Source organism: Phascolarctos cinereus, unplaced genomic scaffold (genome assembly GCF_003287225.1).
Source record: "Phascolarctos cinereus isolate Bilbo 61053 unplaced genomic scaffold, phaCin_HiC Scaffold_9;HRSCAF=440, whole genome shotgun sequence".
NCBI lineage: Eukaryota > Metazoa > Chordata > Mammalia > Diprotodontia > Phascolarctidae > Phascolarctos > Phascolarctos cinereus.
In genome coordinates this window covers 20,891,593-20,915,573 of record NW_027556402.1, presented here as the reverse complement: position 1 = coordinate 20,915,573, position 23,981 = coordinate 20,891,593, and the positions used below count along the sequence as shown (strand labels likewise).

Sequence of the window (23,981 nt, the reverse complement as noted above, 5' to 3'; positions counted from 1 at the left end):
TATCTATCACATCTTTACCCCCAAAATGGTGTGATTAGTCCTCACTTTTAGGTCTAGTTATTCTACTTAGTCCACATGTGACAATTCACAGTAATATATTCACACATGTGAAGGAAAGACACTAATTTAATTGAAAATAGGGGTACCTCGTGTCACATACCTCACCAAAACCACCAAAGTACTCCCTTATTTTCTCTTCAGGTGTATCTGGAGAAAGGCCACCAACAAAAATTTTTTTAACAGGTTCTTTTGTTTTCATGGCTTTGGCCCTTTTAGGATCAATCACTTTGCCATTCAATTTGTGTTCTTTCTGGTCCATGACCTAAAGAAATTGGAAGCTTTGTTTTAAAAATGTAATTTTTTCCTAAGTTTCCAGATGTATTAGCTAAAATAGTGAAAGTGAAAAAATATTTAAGCATGAATTAACTAAAACACTGGCCAAATTGAGGCATGATATTGATTCAAGAAAAAAAAATTGCATCAATATATGTGGTGGGGGGTAACACAGATGAACATCTATCCATTCAATTCTTTACTTTTGCCCCAAATGTCTTATCTTCAACCTCACACTGGAATTTTTTTGAGGATGAATCAACCTAAAAGCTACCAGTTCCTCTAACAATGTCCTATTTTTCATATGTCCCACATGGAATATAGGCTTCTGTTCCATTCCCCTGAACAGGCTAAAAAATGCTGAAACTCAATTTAGGTGTCAGCTATTGTTCAAGCAGAGATGGTGAGGGAGATTTAACAGAAGAGCCATCACTGTTCACTGGCAGCCCTTGGTCCATGACCACCAGAGGAGGAAGGCAGGCAAAGGCTCTTCTCCCCAAAGTCTACAATGAGCACCAATATTGTCAACATACTCTTTTCCATGCCCTTTTAATTGGTGACAAGTCAATTTTAGGAGACTATGTTGGAGAACTCTGCTTACTTTTAGGCTGTCTATAACTCAAACTATATTGACAGAAGCTGCTTCTGCTCCCCTCTCCCCAAATATACTTTGTACCCTGGGACCAAAAACAAAAAAAATTACATATGTATTACATCCAGTGGGCATACCCAACGTACCCAAGTATTTTTAGTGTTTTGTAAATGCCCTGAGACAAAAATCAAATCAGGGAACATCCACCATATCCTGGTTTGGTACTGTTAATTCAAACATTACTAATTGATCAGAGCATATAACACACTACCTTATCTACACTCTCCGATTCTTTAAATAGTACAAAGCCAAAACCCCTTGATCGCCCTGTGATTGGATCTAACTTCAGAGTGCAGTCTACAACTTCACCAAATTTGGAAAAGTAGTCCTTCAGATCTTTCTTTGTAGTGTCCCAGCTAAGGCCTCCTATAAACATTTTCCTGTGAAGACAAAAAGCAATATTAAAATGCTAAGAAAAACTTGCCTTAAATATTGTCCACATCATTAAGTTACTTTTCCCAAACTGCAGAAAAATTGGTTGGGAAGTATTAAGACACCATTCTCCCTATACAGTCCCATATAAAGGACTTTCCTACCTCTAAAAGTATATTTAACGTTACTTTCCCTGGACTGATTACTAGACACCTGAACAAAGAGTAACTCAGAAGCCTCTCCATTTGCTATGGTACTTTATGTTAACTAAATCAGGATCTAAATACTCTTTTTATGACAAGGGCAGAAGCTTCAGATGCATTTAATTCATAACAGTTTGAGAACACTGAAAAATTTTCATGCACTTTCCTGCATCTACCTTTAATTAATTACATATAACACATATTAGCATCCAATGATATTTATCAACCAGCCAGCACTTTTTCTTCCTACCTTGATGCTGCTTCCTTCTAGTTCTGATATGACTGTCCTCACTAAGAGCCTTTAGCTCAAAGAATTAACAAGACAAAAGAAAAAGGACAAAACTTTTTAATCCTTAAAGAAGACAGTACAATCCATTAAACAATAATGAAAAGTGTCCCATTAAAGATAATTCACTAATTAGCTTAGACACACATTGAAAGTTAAACTTCAGTTAACCAAGAGGAAAAATGGAAATGAAGTTTTAACTAAATTTTTTCAAGGGTCAAAGCAGACCATAAGCTGTCATGAAGACCAGAATGTTCACCAAAGGGGAAGGGAGAGCAGGAGCCCTTTAGTTCCCATTTGAAAGATTTTTACAAAATTAAAGGATGCTTAGAAGCATATAAACACGTTCTTCCTGGTATTTCAAAACACATACACATATGTATGTATATCAAGATTAAAAAAGTGATAAATACTAGTAATAATTTTTACATAAAGTTGATACAAAAATCCTAGGGTAGAGCTTGTGAAATCCTTTTCTCCCCTCAGGAAAAAAACTAGAAACATGGGATAGACTTCTCGTTACCAACTCCATCTAGTGGACCTTTAAGTAATGACTATTCAAATTCATTTTTCCAACTTTACTTCTTCAGTTCTTTTAAGCAGTACATCCCACTCATCTTAACTGTACCTCCTTCCATCATGCCAATTAACTTAGGTGTAATAATACATTGTTACCAAATGCTAATTTTTATTTCCAGTGGTAGAAAGACAACATTTAATGAAACAAAAATCTGAGTAACTTTTAAGGGTATATCACATTTCCAAAATCATATTAGGAACTTAAATTTTTATGTCTATGAGACTTCTGTATCATCCTCACCAACCCAATAAAATGAAACATTAGTAATTTAGTCTGTTTAAAGAATGAATTCTAGTGAAAACTTTCCATACTTGAAGCCCAATTTGCACATTAACTATATACTCTTAGGTAATATTATTGCTACATAATTGTATGTACTATAATAAACTATATTACGACCAGGTAAAATTTAGTCAAATTGGTTCTTAGTCAAAAGTAGGTAATGGGAACACTACAAATTCCAAGAATCACACATATTTACTTAATACCAAAATTCACTAGAAAAATATTTCCTGTGTGGTCTCTTTAATTCCAACGTTTGCTTTGTTTAATGTAATACTATTATTTTTAACCAAAGACTGTAGACTGTCTTTCTGCCAAAGATCAGAGTCTGTGCATTACATATAAATAGAAAAATAAGACTATCATCTTATGCTCAGAAGTCAATGGTGACTTAATTCAGGTTTAGGATAGTTGTAATCAGCTCCAAGTTCAAAATTTGCTATTACAGGCTACTATTTCTAATGTATTTTGGCTGCAGCTGCTTACCACAATTAATTCAGTAGAAATCATTAGGAGTAATCCAATTTTCAATGTGGTTTAAGATAAAAACAAAATCAAACATTATTTTAAGAACAGACTGCTCCCTTTTAGTAAGGTGAGGATAACACCAACCAATCAAAGCTGTTAAGATGCTGGTCTATGGGGAACTGAAATTGACCAGCTTACTTTGAAACAAGCATAAATTGGAAGTAGCCTTCATTTCCAGGGAAAGTACTAGCTTCAATTTTTGAAAGCAAGATGTCAGTTCTACTAGCAACAATTTTGCTAATCACAGAGCTATTTATCCAATTAAATATGGTCATTCAGGATTCAACTATTATTTAAGAACTTCTTCACAAGGTAAATCCCTCAAAGGATTTTTCTTTGCTCTCAATATTATAGAATCTTTGATATAAAGTCTTCAAGAGTATGGTGATTTAAAATATTTAACATATTAACTTTCAAGCTAAAGTGTTCATTTGTGTAGATTCCCATTTATCCAGAATGGTTGGTACATTCTAGTTAACCAGTATATATGCATATATATACACACAGATACGTTTGTGCAAGTATGTATATACATAATATGGATTTTCAAAAAGCTTAAATATATATTGAAGATCTTAGGAAATAAGTCTTTCTGGGCAGCTTTCTTCTATCATTTTGTTTAGAAATCTTTCAAAAAGCTATTGCATGCTCCTTTACCTTTTTAGAATATTAAATATAATTGAATGCCTTTCCAGTCAGCATCAACTAGTCTACCCTCGGAGCCTAGTCAAAGGCCTTTTGATACTAAATGGCTCCAGACAATAGTTTCTCTCTTCTCCCAGGCAGTCTGCTGTCACGTCTCCTAGCTGTAACCCCACTCCTACTTTGCTCTGGGATAAGAATCCAGAATAACCAAGCCTGACAAAGCTGTACAATGAAGGAGGGGGGGGGGGGCTGAGAAGGCTGTCCTATTAGCATAGACACTTTGTAGCATCTATTTTTGGCTAGTCAGATGTCTTATCTTGTCTCCCCTTCTTGCTCAGCTGTGCCTCAGCTATATGAGAGGTGCTATACTTAACCCCAACTACACTCCTAAGCACAATTCTTTTTTTCCTCTAGTGATTTAAGACATTTCAGGATGCCGCAGTGCCTCAAAGCCTTCATTGTTACTATCAATTATCACAGTACCATAAGGGCACTGGACAGATAGTGCTTAGATTCTGAATTTTTTAAAAGAGTAGGCACTTAACCATTTTAAAAATATTAATATTCTATCTCACCTTTCTGTAAACAAACTTCCAAGAATCATGATGTGGCACTATAATCAATTACCTACATAAACACGAATCAAAACAGAAGTACACCCTGCTTAAAAAGCAGGGTGTCTATGCTCCCTCTTTTCAAATTATCTTATACAAGTACCATTGATGGAAAAGCCTATGGCACTCCTACCACTCTTGCTGAGAGATGCCATAAGTAATTCTTCATAAGTACTTTACAAGACTTATCCCAAGTAACAAGTAGGTAAAATGCATCTCTACTAAAACCTACAACTGACTCCATTTTAATTTGATATTTAGTAATAAACAAAAAAATAAACAGATAATGTTGTTTTTTAAAACTTTCTCAGAATTCTAGAAACTCCAAGTTAAGGATACCGTGCATCCAAAATACAATTAAACAATTCAGTACCCAAAAAACAATCAAAGGATTGACCACATACGCCTGAGAGGGACTTCAGAGGTCATCTATACTGAACCTAGTTCAAAACTGATACCCCAAAAAGACAAATGGCTTACTCAGCATCACACAGGTAGAACAGCAGAGCCAGGACTTGAAATCTACTACAGCACAAATGGAAGACAAGCTGGATTTATGTGTACCTCAATTTAAAGTGACAGTTGTTCAATTCTGAATCTAAACCAGTATCAAGACAGTACACAAATGACTACTGTACTTCTATTAATTTGGAATAGAAAAAGACCAACTATTTTTACATCCTCAGAAATTTCAATTAAAAACTAGGTTTATATTGTTTCTACAATTTTAAGTTCTTTGATTCAAGAATTAGGAACGATTTTTTCCTAAAAATTTCTAAAAGACAGCTATAAGGAAAGCAAAGATGAATCCAGATACTAACTCCTATGGCTATGGCTACTGTTAAGACAGCAATAGTAAATTTCAACATCCACCCAAAATATGAAGTTGAGACTAGAATTAGGGTATCTTGCAGAGGTGGGTCATTAACAAAATTATTCTCTGCCTATGTCAGTGTTTTCTGTTTGGATTCCAGTTTTGAATTTTTCCAAAAGATGTTACTGTTCTATCTCATTTTCTTCAAGATTGGTAACAAAAAAGATCTGGTAGAAAACACTTTCTGGTTAAGGATTCAGTAATTTTTGCTGTCTTCAACTGGACTTTTAACAGTCTCTAGGTGGTTGGTAGGAGTTGCAGCAAAAAAGTTAGCATTAGATATTTTATCTTAAAGTCATTACTTTTCCCCAATTCTTTTCAAAGAATATATCAAAAAGATGACAGGTTTAGCCATGATTGATATAATACTTAACCAAACAATTACACATCTATACAAATTAAAAAACACCTTAAAAATATCAAGTGTTTTAGGAATTTTTTTCAATATCCTGCAACTTTCAAACTTACTTAGACATTTAGATATAGGTTGGGAAGTCATAAACCTTATCAGTATGCAAAACACTGCCATCAAATGTTAATGAGGTGATGGTGAACATTTTAGGTATGACTAATCACTGTCATCCAAAGATCTACTATATTAAAATAACTTTCAAAGTAATTAGGTCATTTTACAAAGACTGGCCTGTGGTGAAGGTCTAATGGTAGATAAATCAAAGCTAGAACCACATATATACAGAAAAGCAGAGAGAATGATATGAATTAATACAATGTGAAATGAGAAGAGGAAAACAATGTATAATGACAACACAAAGAATAAAAAACCAAAACAGCAGCAAGAGAATGCTGCATGATTATAATGACCCAACTTGAACCCCCAAAAGATGAAAAGATACCATCCCTCTTTTCATAGCAAAGATTAGGGGGGCCAGGGGTTGTAGAAAGCTGCACATAAAACTTTTTTTTTTATATATTATCTACCCTTGAGGAACTTTTTTTTTTCCTACCTCATAAAGGATAGATCTTGGAGAAGGTGAGGGAGGGATACAATGGAAAACATAGAAGATGTAAAAACAAAAACATCGATTTCTTTTTTAAAACTAGAAGAACCTTTAAGTTCTTTCCAATTACAATAAAATAGAAATTTGGGAATCAAAATACTGGAATAATCTGTAACACCACTTTGGAAACCAAGTTCTTCCTATGAAATTATGGATTATATAAAAACTGACCAGTTAACTACAAATGCAAGGTAGAAAAGTTCCAGTTAAGCTTAAAACTGCCTCATAAAAATTCAGTACTCTTTACTCAGCTAACAGTAAATCTACTTAGTAGATTTACTGAAAGACATACTATAAAACTCATAAAATTTAGAGATCCCTTAGGTGTCAAGGGTTAAAAAGTCTAACCTTTTAATCCGATCCACAGCATAACAATAGCAATTAATCAATCAACAAGCATTTATTAAGCTTCAAGTCCACAGACACAAGGGGAAAATAAGAACAAAGAATGAAATAATCTCTACTCACAATGAGTTTACATTCTAATGGTAGAGACAATACATATGCAAATACATCCAGCATAAATATAAAGTGAATAAACACCAACATACACAAGGTAGGTTACACAAAGTATGGGGGGGAGGTGGAGAAGAAATAATAAAGGCCTCGACGGAAATTAGGGAATGCACTCTAGGCATGGGGGATGAGAGATGAGGGGTAGAAAAGGTCATTTTGGCTGGAATGCTAGAAAAGCCAGCTTGAGGTCTGGTGGACTTAAAAGCTAAACATCAGCTTATATTTTATAGTAAAGGCAACAGGGAAATACTAGAGTTAACTGAGTAGAGAACCCACTCATTCAAAAAGGCACTTAAGAAAAATTACCTTGGGGCCAAGTGTTTAAAACAGACTGGAAGAATGAGAAAGGAGGTAGAAGACCAAATATCTTTGTAAAACTACTTTGAAACAGATTTAACAACCTAACCTTACGCTTATTAATTAAAAAAAAAACTTTACAAAATAATGCCTTATTAAAAAACAAAATTCTAGTTCTATTTCACATCATCAAATAAGAGGTATAAAATACATTTCAATGTGTTAAGACTTAAACATGGCAGTAGAAGGGAAAAGCTAGACTTGTCTTTTAGGACCAGTATTTTAAAAAATAGATGGATTGGTATTAAGGTATGCTTAATTCATCTGAGTAGTTGTTAATTATTTTCATCACTTCATTATGCTACTAGAATAGGCTAATAATTCCCTTTAACAGTAAACTCCCACTTCTTTAGAATAGTTAGAAGGAAAAAAGGAAAACAAAAATAAGGATTAAGTAACTAACCAAAGGTCACAGAGGAAGTTAGTGGGCAGAGCAAGGGTTTTACCTCGAGTTTTCTGGTAAATGGATTCTGGGTATTAACTAAATATTCTGGTCCAGTAAGAATTAACAACTGCCATAACGTGTATTTTACAACTCAATATTCAAATCACTACCTTTTAAAATTCAACACTAAAAACTCTAATGCATAATTTAATTTACCCTTTCCTTTTAGAAGTTGACTGTAGCTCAGGACCATGCAAGCTACCTACAAGAGAGGAATCGTTGTCTTCCTCACAAGATTAAAAGATAGTACAAAAAGAAACACAATAGTCATTTAAGCCACACATTTCAGTGCTAGCAAGGACCTCAAGGGATCACCCAATTCTATCCACAACCACTTTACAGATTAAGAAGCTGAGGCCCCAAAAGGGGTAAGCAACACACCCCAATATCGCTTGGTGGCTAGAGACGGGACATTTCAACTGAAGCGGCAATACCTCCACCAGAGCTCCCATAGCTCAGACTGTAGGGAACCAAGAGGACCAGAAATAGATGCTACACTTCCAACCCTACATGCCACACAGAAGTCATGACAGATAAAACTTGGGCTTTCACAAGTTTCATTTACACTGTATGATCACATTTTGCAAAACCCACAAGAATGTGCCAGAAGTAACAAAATCACTGCTATTATTTCTAGTAGAAAATAAGTTCCCCAAAGGCAGGAACAGGTTTTCATTCTGTCTTTGCACCCCAAGGCACAATATGGTGCCTTGCACCTATTATCCATTTAATAAATGTCTGTCGTCATTCATTTCTAAGTGTTGTAGGATGATTAACTAAAGAATGCAAAAAAAAAAATTTATTGGCTGGATATTTCAAGAAACAATGGCAGAGCTGTTCAACAAGTTTTCTTCAAGGGGCAGCTAGGTGGTGCAGTGGATAGAGCACCAGCCCTGAAGTCAGAAGGACCTGAGTTCAAATCCCAGCCTCAGACCAAACACTTGACACTAGCTGTGTGGCCTTGGGCAAGTCACTTAACCCCAACTGCCTTAAAAAAAAGTTTTCTTCAACTCCACAGCCAGCCTTGCAGATCTCCCAGCGCCCAGTCTGTCATCAAAAGCAGTTCCTCCCACTGGGCAAACTGTTAACATAAGTTGAGGACCTGAAATGAAGTCTGTGGACCAGTTAGTTTATACTTCTCAAAAATAAAATGATTAGTAACAGTTCAGCTGGCCCATTCTTCTACCTCCCCTAACTGTCTATGTATTACCAGCTCCAAAAGGGATCTTTCAGAATGCATGAGACACAACTGAAGGCACTGCTCTCTTTTCCATAACTTTCACATTCCAAAATTGGGAGTTATCCAGAGAACATGACCAGAGAATGAGGTTCACATTGCAAAGAAATTCTGCCATAGATTCTACAAGGTAGATGAGAATATAATACCCATTAATTCAGTTAACAGATAACCTACTGAATCAAAAGGTGTAGGTCAATTTTCTCAATTTTACTTACTCCTATTAGTAAATATACAACCAGATATTCCTAACAAATTGGGATTCTTTCAAATAACAACATATAAATAAAATGAAACTATCGTACTATGTCTAAATAATTCCAAAGCACATTTGAGGTCTACTGCTTGGTTTTTTTCTTCAAAAGAACAAAGGAGCCCTAAAGCACAACTCTTCTACCTAAACTTCTTGGCAAGGCGGGGTTGGGGGGCAGTGGGGTGAATCCCATCTGACCTAGATGTGGGTTCAGAGGAAGCCAAGAGAGGTTGAAAGGAGGAATGGGGGAAAGCTTTTGTTTCCTGCCAAATACACAAAGGAATCATCCACCTTGGAGGTTCCTGTTCTAAAAGATTAGTCCAGTGGAGCCTGTCTCTAAAGCATCTGTGCATACTGCCATTCACAGCCAGCCAGAAAATGGACCTTTCGACTGCTGGACCTCAGACCCCATGGAACTTCCTAGGAAAGTAGGAGATGATTACAGAATCGATCCTGCAGGTTTATCAGACAGATCAAGTATAACTTTGAGGGAATGAAAAGCATCAAAGGAACGGTCCTCCTTCTTAGCACAGCTCAGTGTTAGGAGAACTGCACAGGGAAGTGGAAAGGTCACCTATGGGAATCTTTTACTCAAAATGTTCTAACAAGTTATATGGGAAGGTGGGGGGGAAGAGTTTTGAGACCATTCTTAATAACCAAAAGCCCAACAATCTGTGAGAATACCACAGGCTCATTTTCCAAGTAACTTTTTAGGACAGAAAAACAAAATAAGTGCAAATCTACCACTTTTGCAGAACTCCATGCCACTAAAGGAACCTCATTAAGATACATAAAAAGTATTAGTGTTTGGCATTAGCTTATTTTACAACACAGCTTGTGGGGCTTGATCTTTATTCAAACAATCTCTCTCCGTCCAAAAGCATGCTTACTGCCTCCTGAGAAGAGCAAAGGGCCAACACGAGGGAGGGGGAGCAGCAGGCGGCCCAGGATATAGGGCACTTCCCTACATGCCCCATAGGCAGGGGCAACTCTCCCCACACTAGGAGAAGAAATGGACTGGGCCTCCTCCAGTCACACAGCTACTATGTATCCAAGACAGGATTTAAACCTAAGTCTTTTCCCTCCAAGTTCAGCACTTTAATCATTTCCTTCACCCTGCCTGCTGCCTGAACTATTACAGCCGAAAAAGGAATTATTCTGAACAAAAACAAGACTTTAGTCTGTGCCAATTAACCATTACAAGACTGATTAAAGGGCTCCAGAGTAACCCCTTTATCTGGCTGCTTCCACAGAAAACTACCTTGGGAGGCCTGACTCCACACCTCCCAACTCTACCATGTGGTTTAATCTTTTTTTTTTTAAACATCATACTAAAGTACTCCTCAGAGCCAGTTTAGTCTCATCATCTCCAGCTCCCGCAGTTTTATGGGCCATCATGGAAACAGTAAAATTCACCTAGAATATCTCCCCATTACCTAATTTTGTTCCAGTTCTTGTCCAGGAGCTGATCACTATCCATCGGGCATTGGTCCTTAAACTACCTACCCCGTGGCTAACGTCTGATCCATATAATTCTGCTATTTCTTATTTAAAAGACCTAGAGCTATTTTAGTGGGTGGTGAAGGACAATATTTACACTATCATCTTTTAACAAAGAAATCAAATCAACTTTAAAATTCCTGGGAATAGCATGCAAATATAAGGCGTGCACAAAGGATGTGCATGTCATACTTAAACATACCTACTGCTTTCCAAACTATTTTATACATCTGGCTGGGTACCTCAGAAAAATCCTAAACACTCCTCTCTTAAAAGGAGAAAGAAAACGTTATTCTGAAGAACAACAAAATGCAACCAACCTTCCAAAGAGAAGACATCCAGATGTGAAGAAACATCAACCGGTTAGAGTCAAACATTCCTGCCTACACAGGACCCCAAAGCATCTAAGATAATCCCTTGTACATTCCATGCCTTTTTGTAATTTTAAACAGGCATTTAATGCATATTGAAGATTAAGTTACAAGGTAAAAAGCCAGTAAATATTTCATATCCAACTTCTGCAATCTATACTAAGGAACTTATATACAGGAAGTGTGTAAGAAGTCTGATTTGAATACAATACAGAACTATTTTTAAAATTAAAAATTTATTTTACTCTTGCCACTTCCAGAACTTTTTATTCTAACATGCAATATGTATTTTAAACATAATTTCTACAACCAATAAACCTCACATTCAGCATTTAACATAGAATTTCAACGAACACTAACAACTTCATTGTTTCCCATCTTCCTGACAAACTATGTAAATCAACTATCATCATCATATTCATTGTTATTTCTTCCCTACAGATAATAAAAAAATAGTACCACTAGAAATAATTATCATAATCTTGGCCAACTGCAATTACATGCATTACCACACAGACCAAGAACTACATAGTGGCATCAATTTTTGCCCATGGATTATAAACTATAAAAAGTTTTTTCTATCCCAGGTACGTAACATCCTATTACCTTATATCATTAGTTTCCTGGGGAAAAATCAATGGGCAACAAATACACTAACTAATACACGGCCTCTGAATGTTATATGGCTATTGAAACCTTTAAAATACAGAAATAAAATGTAAAAGTTTTACCATTCTTCCCGCTGTGCCGTCGCTGCTTCAGAGTGCCGTGGGGAGGAGTTTGAATGGCTAGGGAATTAACAACCGGTACAGCAACCAATCAAAATACTAGTTTTAGTTTTCAACATTGTTAGGGTTAAAAATTTTTAATTCATTTACACTTCATGTCAACAAACAGTAGATTATTACAAAGGCAGCTGCTTTGTGATATGAAAACTCAGAACTAGTAGAAAGTCTGCCCATACAAATTAATAGTTATCCCTCCCCCAAACAGCAATAGTAATGCATTAGTATTTTAGTGCCTTTCCCAAAATCAGAGAAAACAAAAACCAGAATGTTAAAAGGCTTAAGTTTCCAAGTATTTAATTCCTTTCTTACTTTAAAGCACACAATTCAAGATTAGTTTTTTAATGGCTAATTGCCCCCACCCCTTCCCAAAACGGTAGGAGCAGCACAGCCAACATGACAAGAGCCTGACTGGGCCGGGATTAAACATTTTTGATTTCAAAACGCGCCCCCCCGCCCCCACATGTACGGTGTCCCCTCCCCGCTAAAGGGAACCATGGTTTCTAATACTGGCTTAAAGCTACATTTCATTGCTACTTTGTACATCCGTAGGCATCTTTGTTGTTAATATTTCGAAAGATCAACCCCTCTTACAAACAGGGGTCGCAGATCCGTAACAGGAAGAAACCCCCACCAAGGACCCCCTTAGACCCCGGGGTGGCATCTACGCTTTCCTCCGTCTCCAACTGCTACAAATGCTCTCCGATTTTAAAGGAGCAGCTTTAGTCAGTATACAAAACTATGATTCCAAGTTGGAGAAGTAGGTTAGTATTAAGGAGCCACGGAAAGAAGAAGCTGTTTCGGAACCGGCGGCCGCGTGGGGCTCAGCCACGAGTGGGCAGGCGGGGGTTGCGGGGACCCCTAGCGGACCTTGGCGCGGATCCGAGCGCTGGCCGAGGGCGGCCGGCCCGGGGGGTCCCCGCAAGGCCCCGGGGCAAACTTCGCCCAAAAAATCCGGCCCCCCCGCGGGCCCAGGTGCCCGCCCAAGTGCGCGCGGGAGGCCGAGGCCTAGCGGACATGCCCCGGACGCCGCCCGCCAAACTTTCAAAAAAGGCCCCGGCGGGGCCTGCGGGGCCGGGCCGGGCCATGTGCTCGGGAGCCGCGCCCCCGCCGGGCTGGGGCCGGGGTCCCGCGAGGCCCCGCGCCCCCCCCCGGATTTTAAAAGGGGGGTCCCGGGGATTAAAGGGGAGGGGCCGCCGGGGAAGGGAGACACAAAAATAGCGGGAAAAGAAGAAAGCCCCGGGCGGGAAAACGGCCCGGCCGGAGAAAGGTGGGGCGGGGGTGGGGGAGGTTCGGGCCTGGCCGCCCCTTACTCACCCTTCGTCCTCCTCGTTCTTACTGGCGTCGATCTTGGCCCCCTCGGACTCGGCGCCAGGCCCCTCGGTCCCTTCGGCGCCGCTCCCGGCCCCGGCCCCGGCTCCGGCTCCGGCACCCGCCGCCGGCGCTGCCGCCGGAGCTGCGGGCGCTGCCGTCGCCGCCGCCGCCGCCACCGCGGCCGCCGCCATGGCCCCCTCCTGCTCCGCCGCCGCAGCAGCCGCGCCGCCGCCCGCCTCCGGGGCCGCCGCCGCCGCCGCCACCCCGTCCCCGCCGAAATGCTCCTCCGACATGCTGCCGCCGCCGCCTCCGAGACTACGCCCGCCGCAGCCGCCTTCGCCGCCGCGAACCGAAACTAGCAGCAAAGTAATCCCAGCCGCCGCGCCGCCGCCGCCGCGCGCTCGCTCGATTTAACGCGCGAGGCGCCCCCCCACACGCACACGCACAGGCACACACACGGACACGGACACACACGGACGGGCGGGCGCGCGCGCGCGCGGCTTCGCTGGCCTCCCTCCCCCCTCCCCGCTCCTCCCACTCTTGCACGGCGCGCACTCCCGCTCGCCCCGGTAGCGCTGAAAAGAAAATGCAGCAGCGGCGGCCGCTCTTGCCTCCTCCTGGCTTTAATGGCGCCGCCGCGAACCACCTAAAATGGCCGGCGGAAGAGCGGCACGTCCCGGTCACGTGACGCGGGAGCGCGCCCTTTCCGCCTCCTCCTGGCCCTCCTTGCTGCCCTTTCTTCTTCCTCTTCCCTTCCCCTTAACTCTTTCGCCGGCGCGCGGGAGCCGCTCTCCCTTCCTCCCCCTGGCCCTCTCCTCCCTCTCTCTCTTCTCTCCCTCGCTTGCTCTCTCTCTTCCCCCCTCCATTCTTTTTTTCTCCCCCCCCTCGCGCGCTCCGCCTCTGAGAGGAAGAGGAAGTGGCGTTGGTCCGGGCCGCGGGCGGGAGCCACCGAGAACAAGGCGGGCGGCCGGGCGCAGGATAGAGAGGCGCCTCCTCGATTTCCCTCCCGCCCGAGGCCGGAGCCCTCCGGCTCGTGTAACTGACTAAGACTCGTAAAATACGTCGGGGCCCGTTGGGCTGCTGGAGCGCGCGCGCGCGCCGGAGCGCAGGCGCAGGCGCAGACGCGCGAGGGCCCGGGCCAGGAGCGCCGAGGCTCCATCCGGGTCCTCCGTGTGCGGGGCGCTGCGCTGAGCGAGAGCTTGGCGGGCCGGGAGCGAAGCCGAGGGGGGAGGGCGACGCTGGTTGGGCTTTCCCTTCCCCTCCCCACCCCAGCAGGCCGCTTCCCGGCCCCTGCCGCCGGGTCCGCATTGATTAAACGCCTCCTGTCTGCTCCCAGGCCGGGGATACAAGGGCCCAGGAGGAGCGCTGGTTCGGACGGGGCGGCCCCGACGTACGCGGACCCCACGCCAAAGCGCACGTTTATGCAAACACCGGCCCACTGTATGCACCGCGATGGGGCGCAGCCCCGGCCTGGAGCAATTGTAAAAGAATGTGGGCTTTTGGGGAAGCTAAGTGGCGTAGTGGTTAGAGCTCTGGCCTTGGAGTCAGGAAGACCTGAGTTCAAACCCAGCCTCACACGTAACACTCAATGGCTGTGTGATCCTGGGCAAGTCATTTAACCCCAATTGCCTCACCAAAAAAAATATATATATATATGGGCTTTCTACCGCTCTTAAAAACCAAACTTTTTTTTGCTTTAATGAGTTCACATCGGTGGGTGAACTGAAGACTTGGGGGGGGGGGTGCGGAGCCAGATGCTTTGTTTTTTTTAACGAATACCTGCAGAATGCAAGCGGGACTAGCTGTGTAACTCTCGGCAAGTCACTTAACCCCAACCGCCTCGAAAAAATATCTATGTGTGTGCTTGTGTATACGCAACCTGCAAGCAGGATTCGTGCCGAGGGGTAGATAAGTTCTTGGGATGTGTCTGCAGTGGCCCTCTTTTACATGAGGCTTCTTTCAGTCATTCAGAGGGAAAGCACGGTCTAACGAGACCATCACCGTTGCCTGGGGTCTCGAGGGGTATCGGTGTCATGTATGGAAAGCAGGGTTCGTGCCAGCTGAGCATGTTCCCGAGTTTCAAGGTTTGCAAAGCCTTGGCAGGGATTAGAAGTAACTCATCCCCCTTCATAGAAATCTGCCCCGCCAGTCTTCCCTCGCTAATTCTAAAAATCGTAGGCATGCCTTCTCTGCAAATTGAAGGGTTACAGATTCTAAGGTCCCTTATGGTTCTAAAGCCCTGATCCTATAAACTCGGGTAGGTTCTGTAGAAATTCCCCTCATTTTGCAAATGAATATACTGAGGCTTGGACGTGTTAAGTGACTGACTCATGATTGCAGAACCAGCGAACATTTATTAGAGTCTTTTCCTGAATCTAACGGTGCTACTAAGCCATGATAACCTTTCCGACTCTGCTTTTAGTGTGTGACAAAACATTAAAAGGGGAAAATATTTATAGATGCATTTATGTGAAAGTTGTACAGATGGGTCACTCACAGATGGGTTATTGATTGGCACCCGGAAGGAGTACCTGAATCAGATCCACTGGAGTATAGTTGTAGTCGGTGTGTAGACACATAACTGACACGGTCCTTGTAGAAATCGGATTTTAATGGGATACCTATATGGTTTTACCAGGGTTAATTGCATTCAGCTTCACTAAAACCCTAATTCAGGTCTCATGGCTTGGAGTTGAGCCTGACTTCTCAAGAGTAGAGTACAAATTCTGGCAAGACCTATAAAGATGAAAAGGCTTCCAATGAAGCCTCAGTGTTCAATTATATGACAGTCATCGGAGAAACGAGCTGTTGTTGTTTATCTCTGAGGACTGATGACAATCACAGGGTGATGTCTTGACCTGGGAGCGAATTAGACTTAAGTGAGACAAAGTAGTCAGCCTCATTCTCTTCCAGAGTCCTCAAAGTCCAGTAGCAAGATCTTGGCATCTTCCATGTTTGACCAAGCTCCAAGTGCTCCTCAGCACCCGCTTCAGTCACCTTCATGGCTGGTGGAACAACGATTTTTACAGATCTTTTTTTTCTTCTATTTGTGGTCCTCTTCCAGCTTTCATCCTTGAATGCGCTTAAGATAATTTCACTTAGTTGGATTATCTTGCCAAGCTTTCTTTAGGGAATCTTTATCCTATACTACTTCTCTCTGCTTTGTGAAATGATACTGCTCATAATGATCCATCATCCTTTGTGATATTTTACAAATAAGTCTACATTCTAATCCAACGTTTACCTTTGTCAACCATGTTCGTATGGCAAGTAAGTCAAATGTGTTCTGTCTGCTTTCTGTCTCCTTGTAATTCATTTACTTTGGCTTAACTTCTAGATGGATTGTCATAGTTCCTGTCAATATCATTTCTGTTCCTTTTCTATTTTTTATTTTCAGTATCTGCCTTAAATAATTCAGGATTAAATATTAATTGCATGCCATATCTCTTTTTAGTTACTATTCTTGTTTGTTATAAATTCTGGTCTTGAATCAATGGTCTAACTGCACAAAGAGCTGATTCAGGAATAATTCCCGTGTACTTAAGTCTTTCCCTGAGGATTAAAAAGGCAGTTTTATTCCTTGTGATGTTTAGACATGCTTACTATGTCTAGAAAATACTAATTTTTTTAAAGAAAAGTACATGATCTAGCAGTGTGGGACTAGTATAACCTAAAATTCTTTAGTCTACCATTATCTTCTCCTGGACTATGCTTTTCCATATTTTTCTCCCCATCTTCACCTTTTGCATTGAAGTCACCAAGTGTGAGAGTGTATGTGGATTTGATTTGAAGAATTAGCAATTTCTTTATAAAGTTTCTCTACCACTTCTATAATAACTGATGTTGGTATGGAAATTACAATTATTTTGAAGGTATTCTTTGGGGAGGGGGGTTGCAAATACTTATTAATAATAAGCTGTGTGGGAGCAGCTAGGTGGAGCAGTGGATAGAGCACCGGCCCTGGAGTCAGGAGGACCTGAGTTCAAATCCAGCCTCCCACACATAACACTCACTAGCTGTGTGACTCTGGGCAAGTCTTTTAACCCCAATTGCCCTGTCAAAATAAAATAATAGTAATAATAAATTATGTATAGTAATAATAAATTATGTGATGACCAAATATTCCTTGAAATTATATTTCTTTTGCCTTTACAATAAAGCTCACTCCACCTCTTTGCCTCTTAAAGGAGTACTCCTGAACCAACTTTCCATTTAAATACAACCTCATTCTATTTCCATTTATAATAAGAACATAAAGTTTCATGTGATTCAACTCCTCCAGCAATGTCCACTTGTTCATCACTCAACAAATCTCTGGCATTTAGAGTATACCAGCAGCCAAGTTAGAATTTATCAGCAATCTAAAAACATTGAAATCCTTGGCGCCTGCTGTCTCTTTTCCCATTACTGTCCCAGTTACTGCAGAAACAGAAGGTTTTGGGGCCATTTCTCATTTTTTCCGATTACCTGGGTTGCCATGGCAGTAAAAGTTTCCTCACCAAGTGACCAGCCAACTGATAATGTGCCTTTCTGTGATTAATTAGCTAAGCTGGTCCTTGGAAAACAGACTCTATTTCTGAAGACCATAGTATAATTCTGGATGACCAAATATCCCATGAAGTTCTATTTCTTGTTGGCTTTGGACGTATGATAAGGCCAATTCCACCATCTTTCTTTTGCTTCTCTAAGGAGAACCTATAAGCCATCCTTCTATTCAAGTGCACCTTTATTTTCTAGTTTCATTGACAGTGAGAATGTCAAGATTGTTATGATTTAGTTCCTTCATTGACATGTCTTCTTTGGTCCTTGGTATAGAGAGACAGGTAATTCATGGAAGGGCAGGATAAAAGGGTGAAACAAGGAATTCTCTGTGTCAATTTTACTATAGTTGGGGAGCTGAACTTGCTAAGTATCTGCTTACCCAGATAGTGACTAGGGCTTGAAAGCCAATAGCCAGAGGGATCCTGCTTCCCACATCTGTAATAACTGCCTGGTTACCTATCCTGGGCAGTCTACCTAAAAGAACTGTTATAATTAGGCTTGTAATTATTCTATCTAAATACCTGCCAAAACACGCACAGGAACTATATGAACATAAACATAAAACATTTTTATACAAATAAACTCAGCTCTAAATAATTGAAGTAATGTTTGTTGTTCATGGATAAAGCCAATATAATTTTTTTTGGGGGGGGGCAAGGCAATCCGGGTTAAGTGACTTGTCCAGGCTCACACAGCTAGTGAGTATCATGTGTCTGAGGCTGAATTTGAGCTCAGGTACTCCTGACTCCAGGGTGGGGGCTGGTACTCTAGTCACTGTGCCACCTAGCTGCCCCCAATATAATTTTTAAAATGACAATTTTACCTATTTACTCAATGTCATCTCAAATTACTAAAAAATTATTTTACTGAGTTAGAAAAAAAAATAACTGTTCATTTGGAAGAGCAAAAGGTCAAGAACTTCAAAGAAACCCAGAAAAAAAGATGTAAAGGAAGTAAATTCAGCAGTATCAGATCTTCAACTATATTATTAGGGAGAGCATTGTTGAAGTGTAAAAAGGATACTTTTGATTATTTTGAATTAAAATTTTTTTTGTATAAATAACATCTATGTAGCCAAGAATAGAGCGAATGCAGACAATTGGAAAGACTTGGGTCTGTGAAGGAAGATGCTGTCCACCTTCAGAGAAATAGATGATAGGAGGAAATAAGGAGATATGTATATGAGTGTATATGTGTATATTTATAGATATCTATGCATGTGTATATAAGTATGCTTAATTGTAGCCTGGGTGGGGGGGAGAAAAAATAAAGTAAAAAGTGTGCAGCAACGAACAAAAGAAAACCAACAGGGAAGCAAAGAAAAGCTGGGCAGCTTTGAAAACAGTTTGTAGTATATTTACTATATAGGTTTTCTTGAAGTGGAAATGTATTGCTTCATACTGAATCTTCCCTTATGTTATGTTAATACATGGCATTTTTTTTCTTTTCTCATTTTGTATTCAAGTTTAAAATTTTTAAAAATTGCCCAAAAATTCTAACAAGGATTGCCCTATAAGCTGACATTCTACAGGTTATCCACTCCCCTATGCCTTCCCTAGAAACATGAGCTCATTCTCATTCAATAAAATTTGTGGGACTTTGGCTTTAGGGTGTCATGTTGTGATTCTCACTGTCCCTTCCGTGGATACATCTTACATTTAAGTACCAACAGCTAAGTGAAGATGTATATAGACTACCTAAAAGCTATGTGATTCTCAGCACTCATTGCCCCCCTTTCTATGGCTTGGTGCCAGCTTCTATGCAGACCAGCCCATTTATTCCACTGTGTCTGTCGTGTGGCCCTAGATGGCCAGGCCGTGTTCCAGTTTCACATCGTTCACATCCATTCACACCATCACCGTCTGCCTGCCACTGGCTGTGTCCCCAATTCTTCCATTCCTCAGAACACAACTCCCTTTTCCCATCACCTCTTCCCACATGTGTTGTTTCCCTCTATTACAATGTAAGCTACCTGATAGGGGCTGTCCTTTTTTTTCCTTTTTGTGTCCCCAGTTTATCACATAAATGGTTTTTGTTCAAGTAGCCATCCTATTGGTGAGAATACTCTCTGAACTAAACTGGTCTTCAGAAAGCAGGCCCAGTCAGTTGCCAGGACCCTATGAAGACTTTCCAACATGTGCTTCCTCTAACACAGAGTTAGAAAGGCCAGCCATCACCACATCTCCAAGAAGCACTGGAGGGGACCTTTGTAAAGCTATCCCAAAATAGCCAACAACAACAAAAACTTTTTTGTTGTCAGTATAAAGAGGATTAAGAAAAGTGTTGAAAAGGGTGATTGCCCTATGTTTAGGTGACTTTAACCTCTAAAGATAGAAAATGGATTCATCATTGACTGTGGCCTCAGCACAGATGACATTGTTTTGCTCTCATGAGCATGGCTATGAGTGTTTTAATACATCAGTTTCCTCATCTGTCAAATGAGGAAATTGGACAAGGGGAGCTCTCAGGCCCCTTCCAGCTCTTATCCATGAGGCTAGCATGGTGATTGGAAGAGAAAGGTAATATTAACGACTATAAGGATTAGGGGAGGCTAAGTAGAAGTTGGTATTTAGGAGATAAGCTTTGAAGAAAGATAAGGGCTTCTGATTGGGTTTGGGAAGGAGTGTGTTCTAGATAGAGGGGGATGACTTATGCAAATATATAGAGATAGGAGATGGAATGTCAGTTGAGGGAATCTTAGTAGTCCAGTTTGGTTGGAACAGAGATCATGAGGAATAAGTGAAATAAATCTGTAAAGATAGGTGGGAACTAGCTCATAGACAGCCTTAAATGTCAAGCAGATTTTGTCTTAGAGGCAATAGGGAGCTGCTGGAGGTCTTCCAAAAGTGAAATAACAAGACCTGCACCTTGCAAAGATTGTTTTGTCGTCTGTGCTAAAGATTATTGGAAAAGGAAAAAGACCAAAACCAGGAAAACTGGTCTAATGGTTTCATGGGGTGGCCACCCACATCCTAGCACCTCCCACCTCTCACCAGGGCTCAGGGACACCTACTCACTTTCTGGGAGTTCATTCACAGAATATTTACAAGCCTAATTAGAGTGATCCTTTTGTGTGGACTGCCCAGGGTACCTGACTTAAAACTTATGTAGGTCTCTAGATATTTATTACAAAGGGGCGAGGGAGGATTCCTCTGACCCGTGGAATTTAGGCCCTGGCTCACTCTATCCCAGAGAAGAACTGTCGTGCTCAAATTCAACATCCTAGGAGTAATCTTGTTGACAGCAAAAACTCTAGGCCTATTCACCAAGCTAGCTCTTGGGCTTGGCATCTCTGGGCATTTCTATTTATTCAACCAGCTTTTCAACAATGACACTTTTTTATCTTAACCATTTACTTAACAATAAGGCAAAAGAAATTACAATAATGTGGTGGTGGAGGTTGATTGATTAAACCACTACTCCACTTAAAGAAACAATGATAAGATTCATGCCTTGATATTTTTATTTGGAGAACACACTTCCAGTGTTCTGTAGGCCTGGGACACTATAGGAAGTCTATTCAAATAAACTGGTCATCAGCTTTGGGGCCTGTATAAAACCTAGGAGCTAACTGATATCAGATATGAATATAAGGAAGCAGAGAGGAGAGAGAAGGAGTTGCTTGGGGGGAGAGGAGAGTGCCTCAGTCTCATTCTGTTGTTTTTGTTCAGTGATCTCAGTCATGCCTGATTCTTTGTGACCCCATTTGGGATTTTCTTGGCAAAGATACTGGAATGGTTTACTATTTCCTTCTCTGGCTCATTTTACAGATGAGGAAACTGAGGCAAACAGGGTGAAGTGACTTGCCCAAGGTCACACAGTTAGTACGTGTCTGAGGCCAGATTTGAACTCAGTTCGAGGGGTTCTGGCTATATGTACAAAGAATGAAACAATAATGAAACACTGAGGAGAGGAATCAAATGGTCAAATCTGTACTTTTAAAAAATTACCTTGTTAGCTGTTGAAAGCTTTGTTGACTCAGTGACCCATTGTCCCCAGCCCTGCTTGTCCATCAGTGTTTGGAAAGCAACTGAGATACAAGGACCCAACTTCTTTTGTTGACATTGACCTATCTGAATTGTCTATCTTATTTACAAAAGTCCTCAGTAAAAGCTGGACCCACCTGAAGCCAGTGCTGAGGTGTTGTTACCTTGACTTACTTATAATAAACCCCTTTTAATTCTCTTTTCCCTGAATTTTTGTCTCTTTAATCAGAGTGGAAAGCACAAAGGAAGAAGAATTTTCCTTTCCAAGCAATGCATGAGATGAGGTGTGGTATCAAACTTTAGGCAAGGAGACCAGTTAGGTTCTTGCAATGATCTAGGTGAGAAGTGATGAGATGTTGTACTAAGTTTGTAGCTGTGCGAGTGGAGAGAAGGGATAAGATTTAGCCATGTTATGTGTTGCCCGCAACCAGATTGTACACCAAACGGAGAGGCATGAAATAACTTGTGACATGGGCCAGGCAGAGCAGAATTACTGACTCAGTTTATTCATCTGAGGGTACAGGATATTTAGAGAAAATCTAGCCTAACTTCAAAGAGTCCTCCCCGTGAGATACTCCCCAGAAGATCTGCTGAGGATGTGACAACATGAGTTTCCTCGTTATCAGGGTTCTTAGATTGGGTTGTATTTTCCAAGGTTTTCCGAGGAGCCTTGGTGCCACCTGCATAGAGGAGTGAATGTGTAAATCTAAGGTTCAAAGAGTGAGAAGGAATGTCTCAGGGACCTCCTAATCAGGAAGGACTCGGAGAGCCATACCGCTTAATCAGTGAGCCCTTTTGGGTAAAAGCCTGGGCAGAGGTCAAACTCTGCCTTGGATCTTAAACCCTTATCAGACTCTTAAGATCGGCCCTCAACAGTTATGTGGGTAAAAATGATAAGATTTGTCAGCTCTTCGGTTATGTGAACTAAGGGAATGTAAAGAGTCCTAGATACCACTGAGATTATGAACCTGAAACATCAAAAGAAAGATGGTGCCATCTACAGAAATAAGGATGTTTTGGAGGAGAGGAGAGTTTGGAGGAAAAGATGATGACTTCAGTTTTAGACATACTAAGTTTAAGATGTCTCTGGGACATCTACTTTGAAATGTTCAATAGACAATAATCTTGGGACAAAGCTTGGGGGAGAAATTGGAACTGGTTATATAGATCTACATAGAGTCATCTACACAGAGATGATGGTTAAACATATGGGAGCTGATGAGATCACCAAGAGTGTGGACAGCAACATGTGGAATAAAGGAGGAGATGGGTTAAAATGTAATGGGATTTGGAGGTGTGGTATTGGGTTTGTTAGAGAGTTCAATATGAGAGACCTTGATTTTCTAATTAAAGTAGGAGGTCAGGTTTTTTGCTGAGGAGCAAAAGGGTTTGAGGGTCTATACCATAGGAGCCTTGAGAAAGAAAAAGTTTTAGAATGTCTGCAGTGGAAAGTATGAAAGAAAGTTCATTGGGGATCAGTGAATGGATTGATGTACAATGAAGCCTAAATGAGAGTAAATAATGTTGGTAGTAAGAGTGTTTTAAAGAAAAAAAACAAAATAATCTATGATACTGGATAAAATGGATTCCTAGTGGAACATAATCAGCATTGTTGTGTGATTTAGTATTCAACAAGATGATAATGGGAGAAAAGAAGCATGAATTACAATGACCCCAGACTGAAGATTGGTAGGTGTGAATGCCACTAGGAAAAAAGGACAAAGGATAATCTATGGCTGAATTTCACTGGATTGTGAAGAAGAGAAAGTAACACTGAAACTCCGGTAATAGTGAGAACAAAGAAGAATGGGTGAAAGGATGGGTGGACTGGACATCACCTTTAGAATGAAAAATAGGCTTATTAAGAGTGAAGAAAGTTAAAAATCAAGGGATTGGAAGCTATGATCAGAGCAGATAATTTCACAGCTCAGGATCGTGGAGGCAGCATAGTTATAGGGGAGGGTACCTTCATTTAGAAATAATGAATATTGGTAAAATAACAAATAATTTTATAGGTTAAATAATTAATAAATTATCCTAACAAATGATATTTAAAATATTTTAATGTCAAAAGAGATTATTGCAATGAACAACAATGAACCAACTGCTGGTTTCCAGCCTATAAAAAGAAAAAGGAACTATACAATTATCACATCCCTTTTGGGATATTTTCCCAACTTGTACTCATGAACTAGATCCCTAGAAAGTGGCTATTACCTTCAGGTTCTAGGGGGAGATCCTGTAAGTACTCATTTCTTCTACTCAAGAGAAGCTCACTGGTGTGCTT

The 23,981-nt window shown here is 40.7% G+C and overlaps 1 protein-coding gene across 5 annotated transcripts in view; it reads right to left on the bottom strand.

Moving 5' to 3' along the window:
* Positions 1-13,858, bottom strand: part of HNRNPD (heterogeneous nuclear ribonucleoprotein D) — an 18,142-nt gene extending 4,284 nt beyond the window's left edge. Inside the window, exons 1-4 of one of the 5 annotated variants that reach the window (XM_020988387.2) lie at positions 13,170-13,855; positions 11,799-11,855; positions 1,197-1,365; positions 161-322 (exon numbers count right to left, since the gene is read on the bottom strand). In XM_020988387.2, the coding sequence (XP_020844046.1) occupies positions 161-322; positions 1,197-1,365; positions 11,799-11,855; positions 13,170-13,459 (678 nt within the window). In that variant the 5' untranslated portion in view covers positions 13,460-13,855. Of the gene's footprint in view, positions 1-160; positions 323-1,196; positions 1,366-11,798; positions 11,856-13,169 lie in introns of all 5 variants that reach the window. The other 4 variants (XM_020988386.2, XM_020988389.2, XM_020988388.2 and 1 more) reach the window with 4 other exon arrangements.
* Positions 13,859-23,981: the final 10,123 nt, after the last annotated feature.